The 18,149-nt window shown below is 37.4% G+C and overlaps 3 protein-coding genes and 1 long non-coding RNA gene across 4 annotated transcripts; 3 read left to right on the plus strand and 1 right to left on the minus strand.

The window, feature by feature from the left end:
• Positions 1 to 6,566: 6,566 nt before the first annotated feature.
• On the plus strand, positions 6,567 to 8,024 carry LOC118070525 (uncharacterized). The gene has a single exon (XM_035089189.1). The coding sequence runs from the start codon at positions 6,567 to 6,569 to the stop codon at positions 8,022 to 8,024; it is 1,458 nt and encodes a 485-aa protein (XP_034945080.1).
• A 96-nt stretch (positions 8,025 to 8,120) lies between these two features.
• On the plus strand, positions 8,121 to 11,057 carry LOC118070526 (uncharacterized). The gene is made up of 2 exons (XM_035089190.1): positions 8,121 to 8,155; positions 8,267 to 11,057. Exons 1-2 carry the CDS (start codon positions 8,121 to 8,123, stop codon positions 11,055 to 11,057), a joined length of 2,826 nt encoding a protein of 941 aa, XP_034945081.1.
• A 180-nt stretch (positions 11,058 to 11,237) lies between these two features.
• Positions 11,238 to 12,281, plus strand: LOC118070527 (uncharacterized). The gene has a single exon (XM_035089191.1). The coding sequence runs from the start codon at positions 11,238 to 11,240 to the stop codon at positions 12,279 to 12,281; it is 1,044 nt and encodes a 347-aa protein (XP_034945082.1).
• Positions 12,282 to 13,861: 1,580 nt separating this feature from the next.
• Positions 13,862 to 14,184, minus strand: LOC118070530 (uncharacterized). Its single transcript, XR_004690787.1, has 2 exons — positions 14,086 to 14,184; positions 13,862 to 14,015 (listed from the first exon to the last, which is right to left on the minus strand). It is a non-coding gene; the product is annotated as an uncharacterized lncRNA (long non-coding RNA).
• Positions 14,185 to 18,149: the final 3,965 nt, after the last annotated feature.

An 18,149-nucleotide genomic window follows, 5' to 3' on the forward strand; every position in this document is an offset into this window, starting at 1 on the left:
GTCTACCAAGTTCTAACAGGTCAACTTAAGAAGGATGGGATCAAATTAGAGAATATGATTGGTATTGGTGTTGATGGAGCAAACGTCACTCAGTAACTTCATTACTAAAAAAAGATTTAAGTGATTTAATAATTGTTAAATGTGTCAGCCACTTATTGCATTTGTGTGCTAAGAAAGCAGCTGAAGTATTACCTCGACAATTGGAATTTCTGGTTCGAGAAACTTATGATTGTTTTACCTACAGCCCCAAACGGTTAGAAGAATATTTTACATTATTCTCTACTTTCTAACGTTAAATTCGTTACGAATTCTTTCAATTGTTCTTCTGGTACCAATCAAAAATCTATTGTAAAAGATTGTGACGCGTGAGTGTCTGGTGTGCTTGCATGTGACATCACACATTCAATCGCATTGCCAGCCCTAACTCTCTGACCTTGACGAGTCTCTAGCCAGAGTTATAAACAATTAAGTAATATTTCGATTTATACTTTTGGGTTAGTTAAATTCTATTACATCAATTACTTATTAATTAATAATTTCGACACAATTAATCATTTTCATTTCTTTCCAATACTTGATCTTTGATTCAGTTCTATCTAAAAACTGGGTGGCACCCACAAATTGGTAATCATTAATATAAATTCGAAGTTTCAGTATTGCATGATTAAATAATTTTGTAAGTTGAATAAAATTTGGAATTCGTCTCAGTTTGATCAATTAAGTACGTATTAATTAAAAGTGGAAACGGGGGATTTTTTTTTGTTTTGTATTGCGTTGAGTTGATTTCTTGGCCACACATATCTGTAGGGTACAGCAACTTCCCCTCCAGGCGCGGTGCGGTTACAAAGAAATATTAATTATTCTTCAATTACATTGCATGCGAATAACTATTTATAAATATTACTATTGCAAATTTTTATCATTTTTGTTGGAGGACTGAAATTTCGACAGTTTCCATTTAATTCTTCTTGAATTATGATGATTCTTTGAGTAATTCTGGAGTTAATTTATTTCGCTTTTTTGTTTTAATTGATGATATACTTAAGAATGTACATTCACAATCAAAATTTGAACACAGGTAAGCATAAGAGTCGAAAAACGAGTTTGCACAATGTTACGTCTTGACCTACGATCTTGAGCTTGTGTAAATTTCCAATTGAAGGGAACTAGAAAAATTTGTTTTTCATTTTTTTTAAGGGACACAATGACGGTTATATCGTTTTAAATTACAACGTTTTAAAAAACCATTTTGCTATCAGCTTAGTTAATTTACATTTTCATGCAGGAAAGCGTGCTCATAACATATTATCATGCGACGATATGGGGCTTAAGGGTAGAGATTCGCATATTATATGATTGATGGTTATATCGCCTTTAATGTAAACTCGCAGTAAAAATCATGGAGCTGTCGCGTTGAGCAGTGCTACCGGAAAGACAGTTTAAATTCGAACTGATATAAAACCCATGAATTTTAATTGTAATCAAATGGACTCGCCGTTGGTACCGTAGGATCACTCATTCTGGTCTCTAATTCAGGAGAAAGAATAAAAATGATGAACTGTAAAGTTTTGTGCACTATTCACTCACTTAAGTTACTGTTTATGCACAATAGTCCATAAAACAAAATGAAAAATAACGCAAAAAAAAGTTCTCGGGGATTACTCGCACTACTTTATAGTCTAGCAGTATTTCGTGACTAATAATTCTAATGTCCTTCTTGGGGAGTGAGCTGGTCTGCGCCTGGCCGTCGGTGAAGATTCGGTCGAGCACTTGCTGTCCTTTGTGATAGTTCTTTATTATCCCACGCATCTGGACACGCCACCCAGCTCGGATACTCCTCTTTTTTGACTTGGGCATGTAGGTATCAATTTCAAAGAGCTTATCTTAACTGTTTTTCCTCAATTTTTAAGCTTAAAAAATTACATCAATAATAAATTCAGAAATCCACTTAGGAATCTACTTCGGAATCCACTTTTAGATTAGGTACTAATACCTAATCTAGAGATTAAGTGCGGGTCTCTAGTCTCTACTCTCTCACTACTCTCTAACGCTAGACCTTTATTGACGTCCTAAATCCCTTGTTAATATTTTGAAGTGAGAAAATAGAGTGATTCAGGCCGTTTTTACAATTTTGTAACAGAAAATGATTTGATTATTTAATAATTATTTAGTCTCAAGTAATTAATACTGAGAATATCGCCCTGGGAACATTCGGTGTATGATTCGACCATCTCGCCTTTTATTTAAATAATTTTTAGCTGATGCTGCGTGTAAACGCGCATACGCTCATGCCCACGTGTATGTGCACACACGTACCCCGTGATATAACGTATTGAAGTAATTGAAGATTTTTGGATTTCAAAATTTCAAGTACTTTTGGGTCTTAAAATTCTCGAACCAGGTTCCCAAAGGTGTATTTCAAAAATCACCAGGTAAATTATCTTTTTTTACCCGATTTTCAAATAATTAAAAGAGTCGCTTCGCCTTGTGAAGTATTAGGCGAGAAGAAAAGCGAGTAAGTGTTTATTCACCGCATGTTCCAGGTTTTTGCTTTACCGGCCTCAAGGCCCTCGTCTGCCCCGCCACTCTAGCGGTGGGCGAACGAGCTTACCGCTTGGCATTTTTAAACTTATTTTCTTTCTTGAAATACTAAACGCATAAAAATATGGTAAAAAGGAATAATTTTATATTGATGGCATGAATCGAATTCATGTCATAGATTCCGTGGTTATCAGGGGATCAATTTTTATTATATGTAGAACTATAAAAGTTTTCCGCTCGGACACTAAGTCTGCGCGCGTGCGCATTGGCTTTCGCCTGCTGCACGAACATGTGCATGAGACTTGAGTGCTTGGTGCGAATGGCAAACACATTTTATATATATTGTTGGGCGATATTTCGCAAAGCTTTTGAACAACATTGGAGTGTTCACCAAACATGACACGGGTTGTATCAGCAGAAAATCCTATTAAATTTGATAATTTCAATCTATACTGTGTGACACAGTTATAGATGATGTTAAATAAAAGTTCTGATGTTTTATCATTAACTTCTACCAGATCAAGAAGCTGTGTTTTAATACAAAAATTTTGTGATGAATATTTTATAGTAATTGCCAAAGTACTTTTAATTGGAATATCTATTGATTCATCAATAATAAAGGCGTATTTTACGTCAGAAATTGTTTCGTAAGTATTTTTTATGCTGATCTTGTTCCCATTTACTTCTATAATGCTGTTTTCGAGTCTGGAAAATGATCTACATGTAGTATAAGGTAGATTTTTCTATATATTATTAATTATGAGTATCTTTCGTCTTTATTATGCACACATTAATTGGTACTTACATTTTGATGGAGTACAATAAATATTGTTATCATTATACATTTTTATTCTTCAGGTTTATCTGGATTTTCATACAGGTATTCTAAATCCTCGTTCTTGAATGGCACTATATCGTCTTCAGCTGGAAAAGTATACCTCAGAATACTCAAAAATTCATCAAATTTATTCAGTTCTGGATCATTATATAATTTTGAACGATCTTCAAATGGAAATGAATCGCAACAAACACAAAATTTAATGTCACCACAGTTCTCACCAATCTTTCTGCAACTCACGCGCCACGAACCCTCGGTCCCCTGCCCCCTAGTAGAACGAAATCTGCGACCAGGCTCAATCGAACCACCAGGCTGCTCACAATGCCTACAAAGCTTACCCAAGAGAGCCCACCTTCTTTAACAGACAACTACAAGGAGCTCTCTTGTGCTGTACTTTCAATCAAGCCAAGAGGAAAGAGTGGATTGCGTTCTGCCATACTTCTAATGATCACATACCCTTCGGTCTGATCGAGCAAAAAATTAAAAATTTTAAAAACCGAACTCTCAACTTCTTTCCCGCCCCAATTTAAAAATTCCGGGCTCTAACGTAGACGCTTTTCTATCCTGCTACAGTTTGTTAATGCCAACCGCCTTTTCAGCCCGAGGAGGGCAAATAGGGGTATAGGCTAGGGCCTAATCTCTGTTCCCTTCTTCTTTGAGTCCTACGTTGTCGATGCCCCACACCACATTGATCAAAACTCTCGAATCCTAAAGTTTGCTGACGACTTCTACTTCATTGCCTCGAACGCCTCAATTAATCTTGATATTTAATCCATCCAACGGTCTCTCGATAAAATTACCCCATTTCTCTCGGTGAAAAATCTTTATATTCTGTCCTCCAAAACTCAATTTATGGTCTTTACAAAAAAAAGCACCCGTACACTTAACCTTACTACTAACGGTACCACCATCATCCCACAACTCCAGGCTGAACTCTTCGAAGTTATATTTGACCCCAAGCTAACATTTGTACCTCATTTGGCTCATGTCGCGTTGAAAGCAAAGACCTTTTTCCCAATAATCAAAATGCTTAGAACCACATGGTGAGATGCTAACTCTTCCATTCTACTCAACATTTAACGCTCCCTTATCAGGAGCTAATGGGAATATGGCTTTCATATTTTCTCCTTTTCAAACTATACCACTGTCACTAAATTAGAGAAAATACAATATCCACCCGAAACAGATATCGTTCGATATCCGTAAAAAAACGGCGCCACGTCACTGTTGTTTGAAAATCAGATATTTTCAAATTGTTCTCCATGAAAAAAATGTTTGAAATCATATAATTGCGCCAAGTTGAACTTGCCATAATCGCAAAACCATAAAATTGTTTTTATCAGTTGTTTAATAAAAAAATCACATATGTGTGCATAAGAAATTGTAGATCGAATGTTTGATCAAAATGTTAATAAACATTTGATAGCATAAATCTTATTCAGAATTTTCCTTCAAGTGTTTGAAGTGACCCACTAAAACTGCCATCATCGGATGAAAATAAAACTTTGCGCCATGTACACGTCTCAAAGGACTCTGCAAATAACCAAATTTTCATTTTTGAATAATCATTTAGAAAAATTCTGGAACATCAAAAAAGTTTGAAATCAAATGGAGTGCTATGTCATCTATAAAATTAAGTCTTTTTTTCTTTACTTTCGATGAATTGTGTAAGGAAATACTTTTTCGAATTTTCTTGAAATAATTTAAAAAGTGATTTTGTAGCTGGAAATTTACAATAAATTTTTTTTTGCAATCAATTTTTACTTAATCTGAAAAAGTAGCTAGTTAAAAAAAATATCATAAGACACGGCTAAATTTTTAAGAATTATAACCGGAAATCTTTTATCAATAGACAACATTACAAAAATTGGGCCACGTCTTATGACATTTTTTTAGCAATGTTTACAGCAAGGTAAGTTGATAACAAAGTCGAAATGATACCAATCTTTTCACACTGCAAATCCAAGGCTGTTATTCTTGAAGACACTTTCAACACGCTAAGCCTCTTCAATGTTAAATTCCGTAAATGATTTTTCACACACTATGAAATGTGTAAAAAGTATCTACAAATATTGTATAGTTTGTTTCTGGACATTTAACATTGAATACGCTTTATGTGTGTTCTTTTAACACGTTTTTGGAATCTTGGGATTTGCAGTGCACAAGGGTAAAGAGATTAAGTCTGACAAATGATATAGGATGTATTGGTTTTTTTCTATCTTTGCTACGATACAAGCTTATTCTCGCAAATTTGTCAGGGTGAATGCTATTTGACTGGTATAAACAGTAATAAATTAAAAGAATTGATAGACGAAAATGAGAAATCATTTATTTTTTCAGCTAATTAATAGAATCTCTTATTCATTGTTGTTCAGAATTAATTAATTCTCAATTTGAATTTGCCAGCTGACAGGAACTTCGGCGGCCATCTTGGAACTGGGTCGATAACCAATCGACCTAATAATCAATAATTCTTTATCTAGTCACTCATTTGACTTATTTTCTGTGTCCTTTTTGACTAATGAAGTTCCTGTCGCCATTCTTTCACTGTTCTCGTTCACGTGTACACGCCATTCTCATTCATTCTCAACAAATCTTACAATTTTGAGTCAATCATCAGTACTAGTGCTATTGTAAATCATCAGAAAAATTCAGGCTTTACTCTAAATCTATAATCAAGTAATATTTCACGATATTTCATTGTAAATTCAAGACATTTCATCAAAATCATTTTGCATTGCATTGATAGGCTAACGCCACGTGCACAATCATATTCTTGCTCAACTTGAGAAGCGTGCTGAGCTCGTGTAGGAGGTCAATAATACTGAACACACCAAGTTGAGTATTTTTTAGACATTCAATTCACATTCAGTAATTAAAATTAGACATTCAGTGATTTTGAGCGACATTCAGTCTTCCTAGTGAACAACTCAAGTTTGTCAGTGTATTAAGTGTACCTGTTAGTGCTGAAAATAAAGATATTTTATTTTTGTTATAAAACCTGACTTCCGTTTGCTCTGTTCCGGCACAATCATCCCTATCCTTAAACGGTTAGGTTAATTCACAAGTTGAGATTTTCTCAACATTTAATGGTCCTTCGAGCCGGATCAGAGCTCTCGGTTTGAAGTACAAATTTTTGGTGCTACCAGTGTACTGCTTTGGACAATCAAGTGTGTAAGTGCACAAAATGGCCGACCAAGACAGGAATAGTGAGGAGCAAGAGTCCACGACCTCGAAGCCTCAACCAACAATCAGCGTGACTCCTGACGATGGTGCAGAAGAGTTTGGTAGTCCAACCGATCAAATGGATAATCCATTAGCTCAGCCAAGTAGAAGATCAGCTACCGAAAGCATCATTCGGGTTGTTACACCACCCAATCCAGGTCTACCCATTCAACTAATGTTCAAAATCAAGTCTCAAATGGCTCGGCTACGCTTAGCCCAGTCATTCACTCAGCAAATCAAAGACCAACAACAGACAATCACAAAAGAAGAAAGACTCTCGCTGGAAAAACAACTAACAGCGTTACATGAGTCTTTCAATTCAGAACATCAAGTGCTCGAGGAGGTTTGGCCACCATCTCAACTTCATCATCCATACATTGCGGATGATGTCTTCGAGACATTCAACAAATTAGTCTCAGACTTCTTCATGATATCTGCTAAGGTAGCTTCCAAGGAGCCTCCAGCACAATCAACATCAACCAGTGGTGCATCTGATGTAGCACAAGCATCAGCCCGACTTCCAAAGTTATCAGTACCAAAATTTCATGGAACTAGTGCATCCTGGTTGTCATTCAGAGATCAATTTGAGTCCATGATAGCCAATCAACCTGGTCTGGATGAGGTAATCAAGTTTAATTATCTCAAATCAGCTCTTTCAGGTCCAGCTCTCTCTCTGGTAGAGAACCTTCCTTACACGAAGGAATCATTCACCAAGGCATGGTCGACACTCAAATCCAGGTACGAGAATCGCAAGAGGCTCATCAATGATCACCTGGAAAAACTCTTCAGCCAGTTTGCTGAGTCTAAAAGAGCTGCTCTTCATTTAGCCAAGATATCATCCCTACTCACCATTGTAGACAACTCATTGGACTCACTCAAGCTATTGGGACAATCAACCGAGAATTGGGATACAATTCTCATATTTCACATTCTCAAACAACTTGACCAACATTCTCGTGAGCTCTGGGAAACTCAGGACAATGATCTTGAGCGGATGCCTACGTACTCAGAGTTCCGTGAGTTTCTGCTGGCTCGGATTCGTACCTTGGAGAAACTGGAGCCACGCATCAAATCAGACAATCAACAACGCTCATCGCATTCAACTACAAGTGAGCGTAGATTCATTTGTGACTGCTGCAATGGTGGTCATTTCATTGTAGTCTGCCCAGAATACAGGGCTTTGCCTCTCGAACAACGATTGAGGACGGTAGACAACAAAAAACTCTGCAGGAATTGTCTTGGAAGACACAACACACCAGCCTGCACCAATAAGAACAGATGTAAGGAATGTAACTCCAAACATCACACCATGTTCCATTCACTTCTATTCAGACAATCATCAAGCAACAACAATCAAGCGTCTTCCAGGACACAATCATCACAACAATCATCATCAGACACTCAGCCTTCAACTTCATAGCAATGAGGAAGCGAAGCAGTCTTCGAAGAACATTCAAACAATTCACAGACATTCAAGCTTGCTGATGGACTTGCTCTGGAGGGTCAAACTGACTGGATGACCTTAGCACATGAGGTTTCGGCCTCAGGAGGGTTGAGGGTTCAGTTGGAATGGTCCAAAGGACAAGTTTAGAAGCAGCAAAATCATCTAGGACAATCAAGAGATCAGAATGACCACAAGACAATCAATCCACATTCAACTAGTAGTGCTATCAGCACACAAAATCATCAATCAAGTGACGTTAAATCAACTCAACTCAGCAGACAATCACCGACGAGAGCAATCTGCTCAAGTCAACCAATTCCAGGTCATCTACATGATGATCATTCAACGCTGTTAGCAACAGCAAAAGTCAAAGCCAATTTACACTCAGAGAGTTACATTGCACGAGTGCTCGTAGATCCTGGATCAGAGCTAACACTAATCACGTCTCATCTAGCCAATCTGCTGCAACTGAGAAAACACCATCAGACAATCAACATAAGAGGAGTGGGCAGCTCTAAGCTCACTCAAACAAAAGGTGTAACATTCTGCGAGCTACAATCATTATCATCCAATCATTCAGTACACATTCGAGCTCACATAATGAAACAGTTGACAGCTTTAATTCCAAAAGTGCCATGTAATTATCCCAACAATCACTGGCCTCATCTCAATGGATTAACACTAGCTGATCCAACATTCAACATTCCACAATCGATAGACATTCTACTTGGAGCTGACTGTTATGGACAAATCATCGAACAAAATATCATATTTCATTCTCCAACAGCTCCTATGGCTCAACTTTCTATCTTTGGTTGGCTAATTCTTGGTCCAGTAGCACCAAATTCATCAGTCAATCACTATCACATTCATCATGCTACTACAATCACGAACCATGAAGACATTCAAGAGTTGCTAACAAAATTCTGGGTCCAAGAAGAAGTCCCTATGTCAAATCAACATCAATTATCATCCTTGGACCAACAATGTGAAGATTTCTTTAAATCAACTCACTCTAGACATTCATCAGGACGATATATTGTTAGAATCCCACTCATTTCTTCACCCTCAGCTCTTGGGGACTCCTATACAACTGCGTATCGATGTTTGAGGCGTCATTTGAGGAGATTAACCAACGAGACTGAATACAGCAATCTGTACAGACAATTCATGAAAGAATACGAAGAACTCGGTCATATGAGACCTGCTCCAACAATCAATCCAGAATCTCAAGACATTCATCCATATTTTATTCCTCATCATGGGGTATTAAGGCCAAGTAGCACTACCACCAAGCTCAGAGTAGTCTTCAATGGATCCAGCCCGACGTCAACTGGAATCTCATTGAATGACATCACTCATACTGGAGCAAAAATTCAATTAGACATCTTCGACGTACTTCTTTGGGTTCGTCAACATCAATACGTATTCGCAACCGACATAACAAAAATGTATCGTCAAATAATGGTTCATCATGAAGATTGGAAGCTTCAACAAATTCTTTGGCTAGACAATCACAACAGAATCATCCCATATCAACTCACAACAGTAACCTACGGCACTAGATCAGCTCCTTATCTAGCAGTTCGTGTGTTACTGCAATTAGTAGAGGATGACGGCCATAAATATCCAAAAGCAACTCAGACAATCATTAAAGGCAGATATGTCGACGACATATTTGGAGGAGCAGATTCTCCAGAAGAACTAATTCAAGTTGCTAAGGAATTAATCAACTTGTGCAAGGCGGGCGGCTTTCCCCTTGCAAAATGGCAATCAAACAGTCAATCACTTCTTCAAAAAACGTCACAATCATCAGGCAATCAACAAAAAATCACCTTCGAAGACTGCACTACAAAAATTCTTGAACTTCAATGGAATCCAAGCTCAGACACATTCACATTCACATCAAAATCAGTCACTCATGAGTCAACATATTCAAAACGCCTCATTCTTTCAGAAGTAGCTCAAATTTATGATCCTTTGGGGTTTGTGTCACCAATCACAATCAGAGCTAAGATGCTTCTTCAAGAACTCTGGTTACACAACCTCAGCTGGGACGAACCAGTCCCACAATCAATCATCAATCGCTGGCTGATCATCAGAGAAGAATTCACTCAACTCCATGAGATTTCACTTCCACGATGGATTCACACAACCAGACACTCAACTGTGGAAATTCATGGATTCTCTGATGCTTCACAACTTGCGATGGCTGCAGCAATCTACTTAAAAATCAATTCACCGTCCACAGGGCCCAAAATCACACTCATCTGTGCGAAAACTAAAGTAGCACCAATCAAACAAATCACGATCTCCAGGCTAGAGTTAACTGCTGCGTTAATTCTAGCGAAACTCACGAAGTATGTTCGAGCTACACTCTACAGAGTGAACATACATTCAATTCACTTATGGACGGACTCGTCAATCACCTACTCATGGATCTATTCAATCGCAGGACGCTGGAAGGACTTTGTCAGGAACAGAGTAGTGCAAATTCAAGAACTAGTTGCGGACGCGCACTGGCACCACATTTCTGGCAAGGAAAATCCAGCGGACTGTGCTTCAAGAGGCATCACAGCCAATCAATTAAAAGATTACTCGCTATGGTGGAGGGGACCCACCTGGTTAGCTGAAAATCAAGAAAACTGGCCAGTAAATTCACCACCAGCTGACGAGGCTTGCAACTTAGAAGCTCGTCCTGGAATTTCACTCATCGCAGCAATTCAAGATACAATAATTCAATGGGACTTGGTCAACAGATATTCAACACTCAATAAACTACTTAGAATCACCGCCTTAATCATCAAATTCACTTCAAGACTTCGACATTCTTCAGTTACCAGTCCTTTAGCATCAATCACAACAGCTGACATCGAAAAAGCGAGAATCTTCTGGATAAAGTCTACTCAAGCAGCACATTTTCACCAAGAAATCAGGACTTTATCCAACAATCAACATCTTCCACCAAACCATTCATTTAACAGACTCACAGCATACGTTGACTCATAAGGAGTTCTACGAGTAGGAGGACGACTTCAGCATGCTCAGTTGAGTCATGATTCAAAACATCAATCAATTCTACCTCGACATTCACCATTCACCACTCTTATTATTCGACATTATCATTTAATCACGCTACATGGTGGCACTCAACTTACACTCACAACAATCAGACAACGTTACTGGATCATGGGTGGAAGAGCTCCAGTGAAAACATTCATTCTTCGGTGCATCGAATGTGCTCGACAAAGAGGCATAAGAGCACAACAACTCATGGGTCAATTGCCACAATCACGTATCACTCCTTCACGGCCATTCTCTCATACTGGCATAGACTATGCTGGGCCATTCACAATCAAAGCATCATCAGGCAGAGGAGCCAAGACTAGAAAAGCTTGGGTCTGCGTATTTGTCTGCATGTCAACTTCTGCAGTTCATTTGGAAGCAGTTAGTGACTATTCAACTGAAGCATTCATTGCTGCCTACAGGAGATTCACCTCTAGACGAGGATTATGCCAGACAATCTATTCTGACTGTGGCAGAAATTTCATTGGAGCTGATATAGAACTCAAGAAATTATTCACACAATTCACCAGAGAACATGAGGTCATCTCTAGATTCATCATCACCAACGGCACTCAATGGTCATTCAACCCACCTGCAGCACCACACATGGGTGGCAAGTGGGAGTCAGTAGTGAAATCACTTAAATTTCATTTGACGAGAACAGTAAAAGAATCACTCTTCACGTTTGAAGAGATCACCACACTACTGACACAAATAGAAGCCATTCTCAACTCAAGACCTCTAGAGCCAATCAGTGATGACCCAGAAGACATTCAAGCACTCACTCCTGGACACTTTCTTATTGGGTCAGCACTCAACACTGTTCCTGAACCATCAACCTCAGAACCTGCACATTCAATTCAAAATCGATGGCGGATGATTCAACGACAATCACAGCAGTTCTGGTACAGGTGGTCACAATCTTACTTACAAAAATTACAATCTATTTCTAAGTGGTTTTTCAGGAACAGAACAATTCAAGTTGGTGCACTAGCCTTGCTAACTGATGAAAGATTTCCCCCCCACGAAATGGCCACTCGTGAGGATAATTCAACTACACCCAGGGCAAGACGGGCTGCCACGAGTAGCAACGGTGAAGACACCAACAACGACGGTGGTCAGACCAATCGTCAAGCTAGCCATTCTACCAATCAAGCCAACTCCTGAAGCCCAGCAGCAGAATCAACCAGAAGACAATCATCAACCAGTTGCTGATGGCGGGCGGCATGTTGAGGATTAATTAATTCTCAATTTGAATTTACCAGCTGACAGGAACTTCGGCGGCCATCTTGGGACTGGGTCGATAACCAATCGACCTAATAATCAATAATTCTTTATCTAGTCACTCATTTGATTACTTTTGAGGGTCTCTGTTGACTAATGAAGTTCCTGTCGCCATTCTTTCACTGTTCTCGTTCACGTGTACACGCCATTCTCATTCATTCTCAACAAATCTTACAATTTTGAGTCAATCATCAGTACTAAAGCTATTGTAAATCATCAGAAAAATTCAGGCTTTACTCTAAATCTATAATCAAGTAATATTTCACGATATTTCATTGTAAATTCAAGTCATTTCATCAAATTCATTTTGCATTGCATTGATAGGCTAACGCCACGTGCACAATCATATTCTTGCTCAACTTGAGAAGCGTGCTGAGCTCGTGTGGGAGGTCAATAATACTGAACACACCAAGTTGAGTATTTTTTAGACATTCAATTCACATTCAGTAATTAAAATTAGTCATTCAGTGATTTTGAGCGACATTCAGTCTTCCTAGTGAACAACTCAAGTTTGTCGGTGTATTTAGTGTACCTGTTAGTGCTGAAAATAAAGATATTTTATTTTTGTTATAAAACCTGACTTCCGTTTGCTCTGTTCCGGCACAATCATCCCTATCCTTAAACGGTTAGGTTAATTCACAAGTTGAGATTTTCTCAACAATTGTAAATAATCGATGTGGCATGATTGCGTTACATAAGAATCGATTGATTGAGTGAAGTTTCAAATAAAGATTTCGACGTTTTAATGTCCCAATTCTAGATACGTAATACTTTGTGATAACATAAAGGAAAAAGAAAAAATAGGTCTGAGCACACTTTGTCTGTGCTAACACGACGAACTTCCTATTAGTGATTGTTTATAACAAATTTAAATAGTTATAATCAAGGTTCGTTAAAAACATCTAAATCCATGTGATATACACATTACTTAATCAATTAATACAATTTTTAATTGTTTATAACAAATTCGTATTGTTATAAACAATGTGTAATTTTTACGAGTCATATTTCATCATTAACAATATTATTTTGTTAAAAGCATCCAAATCCATGCTGACAAAGAACAGACAAGGATTCAAATTGGAATGTGCGAAAAACGGAGTTAGGGGCGTGGCCTAATCTGTATCTCGATGAATACTCGATAAAAGCTAATGGTCATTATTGATTGTATATTGAAAATCATTCCATGATGTCGATGTTGATTAGATAAAGAGATATTTACAATTAAACATTGCGTCTTGACGTCATGCTCAAACTTTTCTGTATAGAGTAGCGTGTTACTCGCCACTATAAATATGAGATGCGAGAGCGTGCTAGTTGGACGTAAGGCAATGGTTGGACCAGGGGCAAAATGTGCGGGTGACGTGGCGCCGATCATCTACTGCTACTCTAGATTTGGCAAATTACTCTCTCTGCAGAATAACTTGTTAGCACCAACAAAGATCTCGCATTAAATAAATTGCAAACACGAGCAGAAACGTTCGACGGGATGCATCCCGTATTTAGATTGTGATAGATCATTTAAATACTCACAGACTTTATACGCCAAGAATTCGGCGTATCGTGGCCAGTATCAGACTTGAACATCATACTCTGAATACTGCCGTGTTACTGATCCTAAAGGAGAGGAACAAATGACTGAGGGATTCATTATGGCTTACCAAGATGGCGTATTTTCAACACTCACCTATGGGCGTGATTTTATACACGAGCAACTCAAGGACACAAGATGCCGAGTTTGCTACAGCGATGTAGATGTGATGCTATTTTATGTCTAATCGACTTGTTCAATACTAACGCGCTCAGCCTACATTCACCGAAATAATGCCGGCTTAAGAGTGCTGTATTAACACCTTCGGCAGTCTTATCGTATGGATGAGACGCTTAGTGTTGCTGTAAGTGACTGATATTGTATGTGTCTCTTCAACGGCATCTCTAAGTAGGATAGTATGACGGGGCTAAAATAGGCCTAAGCTTGGGCCAACTTTGCAGAACTTTGGGCCAATCTTGTAAACTAGTGGTGGCCCAGCCATGGTGAGAATCTGGAATGATAGCACGGAGCCATGCATGGTTGCCACGATTGACCCACGCTTGATTTTCAAGTTGGGGCCATCTTTAATTGTCAAGACTGGCCCATGTTTCATGGGCAACACTGAGCCATGTTGGAATAATAATATGAACAATAAAAATAATTCCCATTACATTATCTATTGCTCTATATGAATTTCAATTACATCATATATAGAAGTTAGTCTTGTGATGGTGGAGGTAATTGTGGATGAAAAACTTTCTGACGTTGAGATCTGCCACCATCTCTGTCTTTTACTCCGGACAAAAAACGACTAACAGCAGTCACTACTGTTGTTTGTCCCTTGGATGCAGCATATTTGGCTGATAGAAATTCTACAATAATAAACATTATTATATAATCATAATTGATATTATATTTCTGACATATTAATTAAATATTTATTATATACTTTTTTTTTATTAATTTCATGATGATCGCGTGGACATCATCTTCTATATTAGTATTTCCAGCCGAGATCATTTGAAAAATATCCTCCCGTAAACAAATGTGTAGATAATTTTCTAAAAATTGTATAATAATTCATTAACTTGGAATAATTTGTAAGAATGCATCTGATTTATAAAAAACTGATAAATACCAATGCAATTTTCTTTTGTTGACTATTTTTTAAAGAATCATCAAATTGTTTGAATTTTTCGATTTCATCAAATGGCACATCTTCGCCAATCTCTTTCCATACTTTTTGTTTCTCTGGTACATCTCCTGAATACTGAATTGTTTTCAATAATAATTGAGTTTGTTCATTTATGGTGTGATTGATGCGTTGTCGAAGGCTCCTTAATTCTCATCGTAAGAAACCTCCCATGTACAGCGCCAAGCTACGGATATCGACAACTCTTAAAAATTGTAAAAAAATTCACCATACTATTATTAATTAAAATGTAAATAAAGAACAGTACTAAGAATTATCAAAATACATTGATAAAACATGAAAGAAACTTTCCATAACTTTTAGATTTAATTGAAAATTTTTCGTTTTGATAATTAGGCTTATTGATCCCTTGATTACAGTCTTCTGAAATTAAAATAAACTTAACTCTTAAAGATGTTGCAAACAACAACTCTGCATATTTTTTATCCTTAAAATGATAAATTATTATAACCCTTTCAATATTTGTTTGTATACAAACAAATTTTCAATATTCCCTTGTCTTAAACAATTACCATTAACGTTTAACACACTCTCAATGAAAAATATTCTATTGTTATCTAATTGTATAATATTATCAGGATGACTACATGAAACAGTGATACCACGTAATTTTACTTTGTTAATTTTGCGATAGTTTTTTATGGTGTTGCGAGAGGTTAATCGCAACCTGTCAGCTGGACTCGCTCTCGTCTTAGCTCGTGCTCAGTCGAGCTCACCCGATCCTAGCTCTTCTTTTAGCGTTCAACTAATTACAGCTCGTCTTCTCCAACGTAGCCAATGATAGTTGTCCTTCTATTGTGCTAGGTCTACGACGCCGACTACAACGTGTTTGCAGCCGTTTGTAAAATATTCTCTTATAAAATCTTCTAGGAAATCATTCGATAAATTTGGTTTTGAATCACCACAGCATAAGACTACAGATACAGGGCTGCTTTCATAATCACGATCATGTACTTTTAGTACAAAAGGCCACGCTTGAGTCACTGAATTATCAAAGAGTACAATTCCATCGATATGAATTTGTACAGATATAGTTTCCTTCTTATAAATATCTGAAGATATTATTTTTTCCAAAACATTTTCAATTCCGATGTATGTATAATTACTCGCTGTTTCGCGCTTGCTCATAATAGTTTACATAGGACGAGAGTGTTTCGTTCCCAATAATTGCTAAAAATTTTTTGGTAAATCTTCGTGACCTTTCTTTCGTAGAATTGTTAATAATTGCGTCACTACATTGAAATGAAAAAAAAAAAGAAAAACTAATTAAATTGAAATAACAAAAAAAATGGAGTTTATTTTAATTGTGACTTCGGAGCTCAACGTCCAATGTTGCTGTATGGATGGGGATACAGGAGCAACGTCAGGAGTTTTCAGGTGGACTTGGCAACGCTGGGACTCCGAGCCGTATCAATGAAGTAGTCATCCGACTCATACAATTGGATATTTTTCTAAAGTTTCATATAGTTTATATTTAATATGTATGTTTTTAATGATTTTCAGGTGCTGCGGTCCAGTTAAAGGTGTGCCGTCGCGGCCACCTAACTTATTTTATAAGATTAAGTAATCATATTTTTAATGCTAAGTATAACGCTGTTCTTCGCGTTTTTGGCAATTTGTAACGGAACATTAATTTTGTTTTATAATATTACTATTGCTGATTACTTCGAATTTAGTCATGGGAACGTCCAGTCAACAGATCCTACATCTCGCTTTTGTTTAAACTTTTGGCTGACGCTGCCTGTGAAAACGCATCAGTCGGTAAGCATGTATGTGTACACATGCACATGTTCAGTTTACTTATTTTTGTTGGAACATTTAAAATATGAAATTTAGAGGATTTTTGGGTCCTAGGTAATGAGACCCCTTTCAGGAACATATCGGCAGGTAAATTGTTAATATTTCTCGATTCATTGAATAAATAAAGTACCTCTCCGTGTCAGAGAGTATTAGGAGAGCATGAACGCGAAGAGAGAACCGTTAGCCGCGCGCCTCAAGTGCCCTACCATGCCGGCCTCAAGACCCCTGTCTGCCCTGCCGGGGCCTTGTTGCTTGGCATCTTTAATCTCAATTTACTCCTAAAATATGAAACATATAGAAAAATTATATATAATAATAAATTTTTTGTCTTGAATAGATGCATGAATAGATTTTATTACTAAAATCCCTTGGTTATCAGGAGATCGAACAATTATTCCCTAAAACTACTCAAATATGTTTTGAGCTCTAAGTTCACGCGCGTGCGCAGTGGCTTTCGCCAGCTGCACGAACATGTGCGTTGGACTTGAATGTAGTGGTAAGGATTAGGTACACCTAACTATAACTGTAGTAGTGTATTTTTATTTAGGAATCAACTCTATTAAATTCGGACCCGGTTCAAAGTATTGATTTAATGATACTCCAACTGTACACTTGCTGATGCATCAAACACTGGTCGTAACCTCGTTGTACTATTATCTTTCAACACATGACGATGAGGCAAGTAATGACCCCACATACTGTATTCTTTAGCTGGAACCTTTTCAATGATGCCTTCTTCGAGCCACTCTTTAAATACCTGTTCATATTCTTCATAAAGACCTTGCTGTTTTAATTTTTCTTTCGTCATCTGTAGTCATTTTTGGGGTAACTCTTGAAATCTCAAAAAACCTTCAATTGTCGTGAAAGGAAGAGTTTCTTTTAATGTTTTTTTTCGCATCTGATAGATCCGTAGTTGGAGCTTGAGCTCTTGTGTTCATGATCAAATTATGTTTTAGTTCATCAACCTTTTCTTTTAAATCATTTTGTAGACTTCTCTTTATGGAAGTAAGTTGATCCTTCATCTCTCTAGTCATTTTTAGGAATTTTGCATCCATGTAGTTTTTCAATAATGCTGTAAGTCAACAAATGAATTAAATACATTGCATATATTAAACTAAGTCCAGACTGTTACAATAATGCTACTAACCTTATTCGGGATGATTTTGGTCTATTTTATATGTTAAATCTTTCAAGACTTCTTCTGAAA

This window comes from Chelonus insularis, unplaced genomic scaffold (genome assembly GCF_013357705.1).
Source record: "Chelonus insularis isolate UGA/USDA-ARS -01 unplaced genomic scaffold, ASM1335770v1 contig_63_pilon, whole genome shotgun sequence".
NCBI lineage: Eukaryota > Metazoa > Arthropoda > Insecta > Hymenoptera > Braconidae > Chelonus > Chelonus insularis.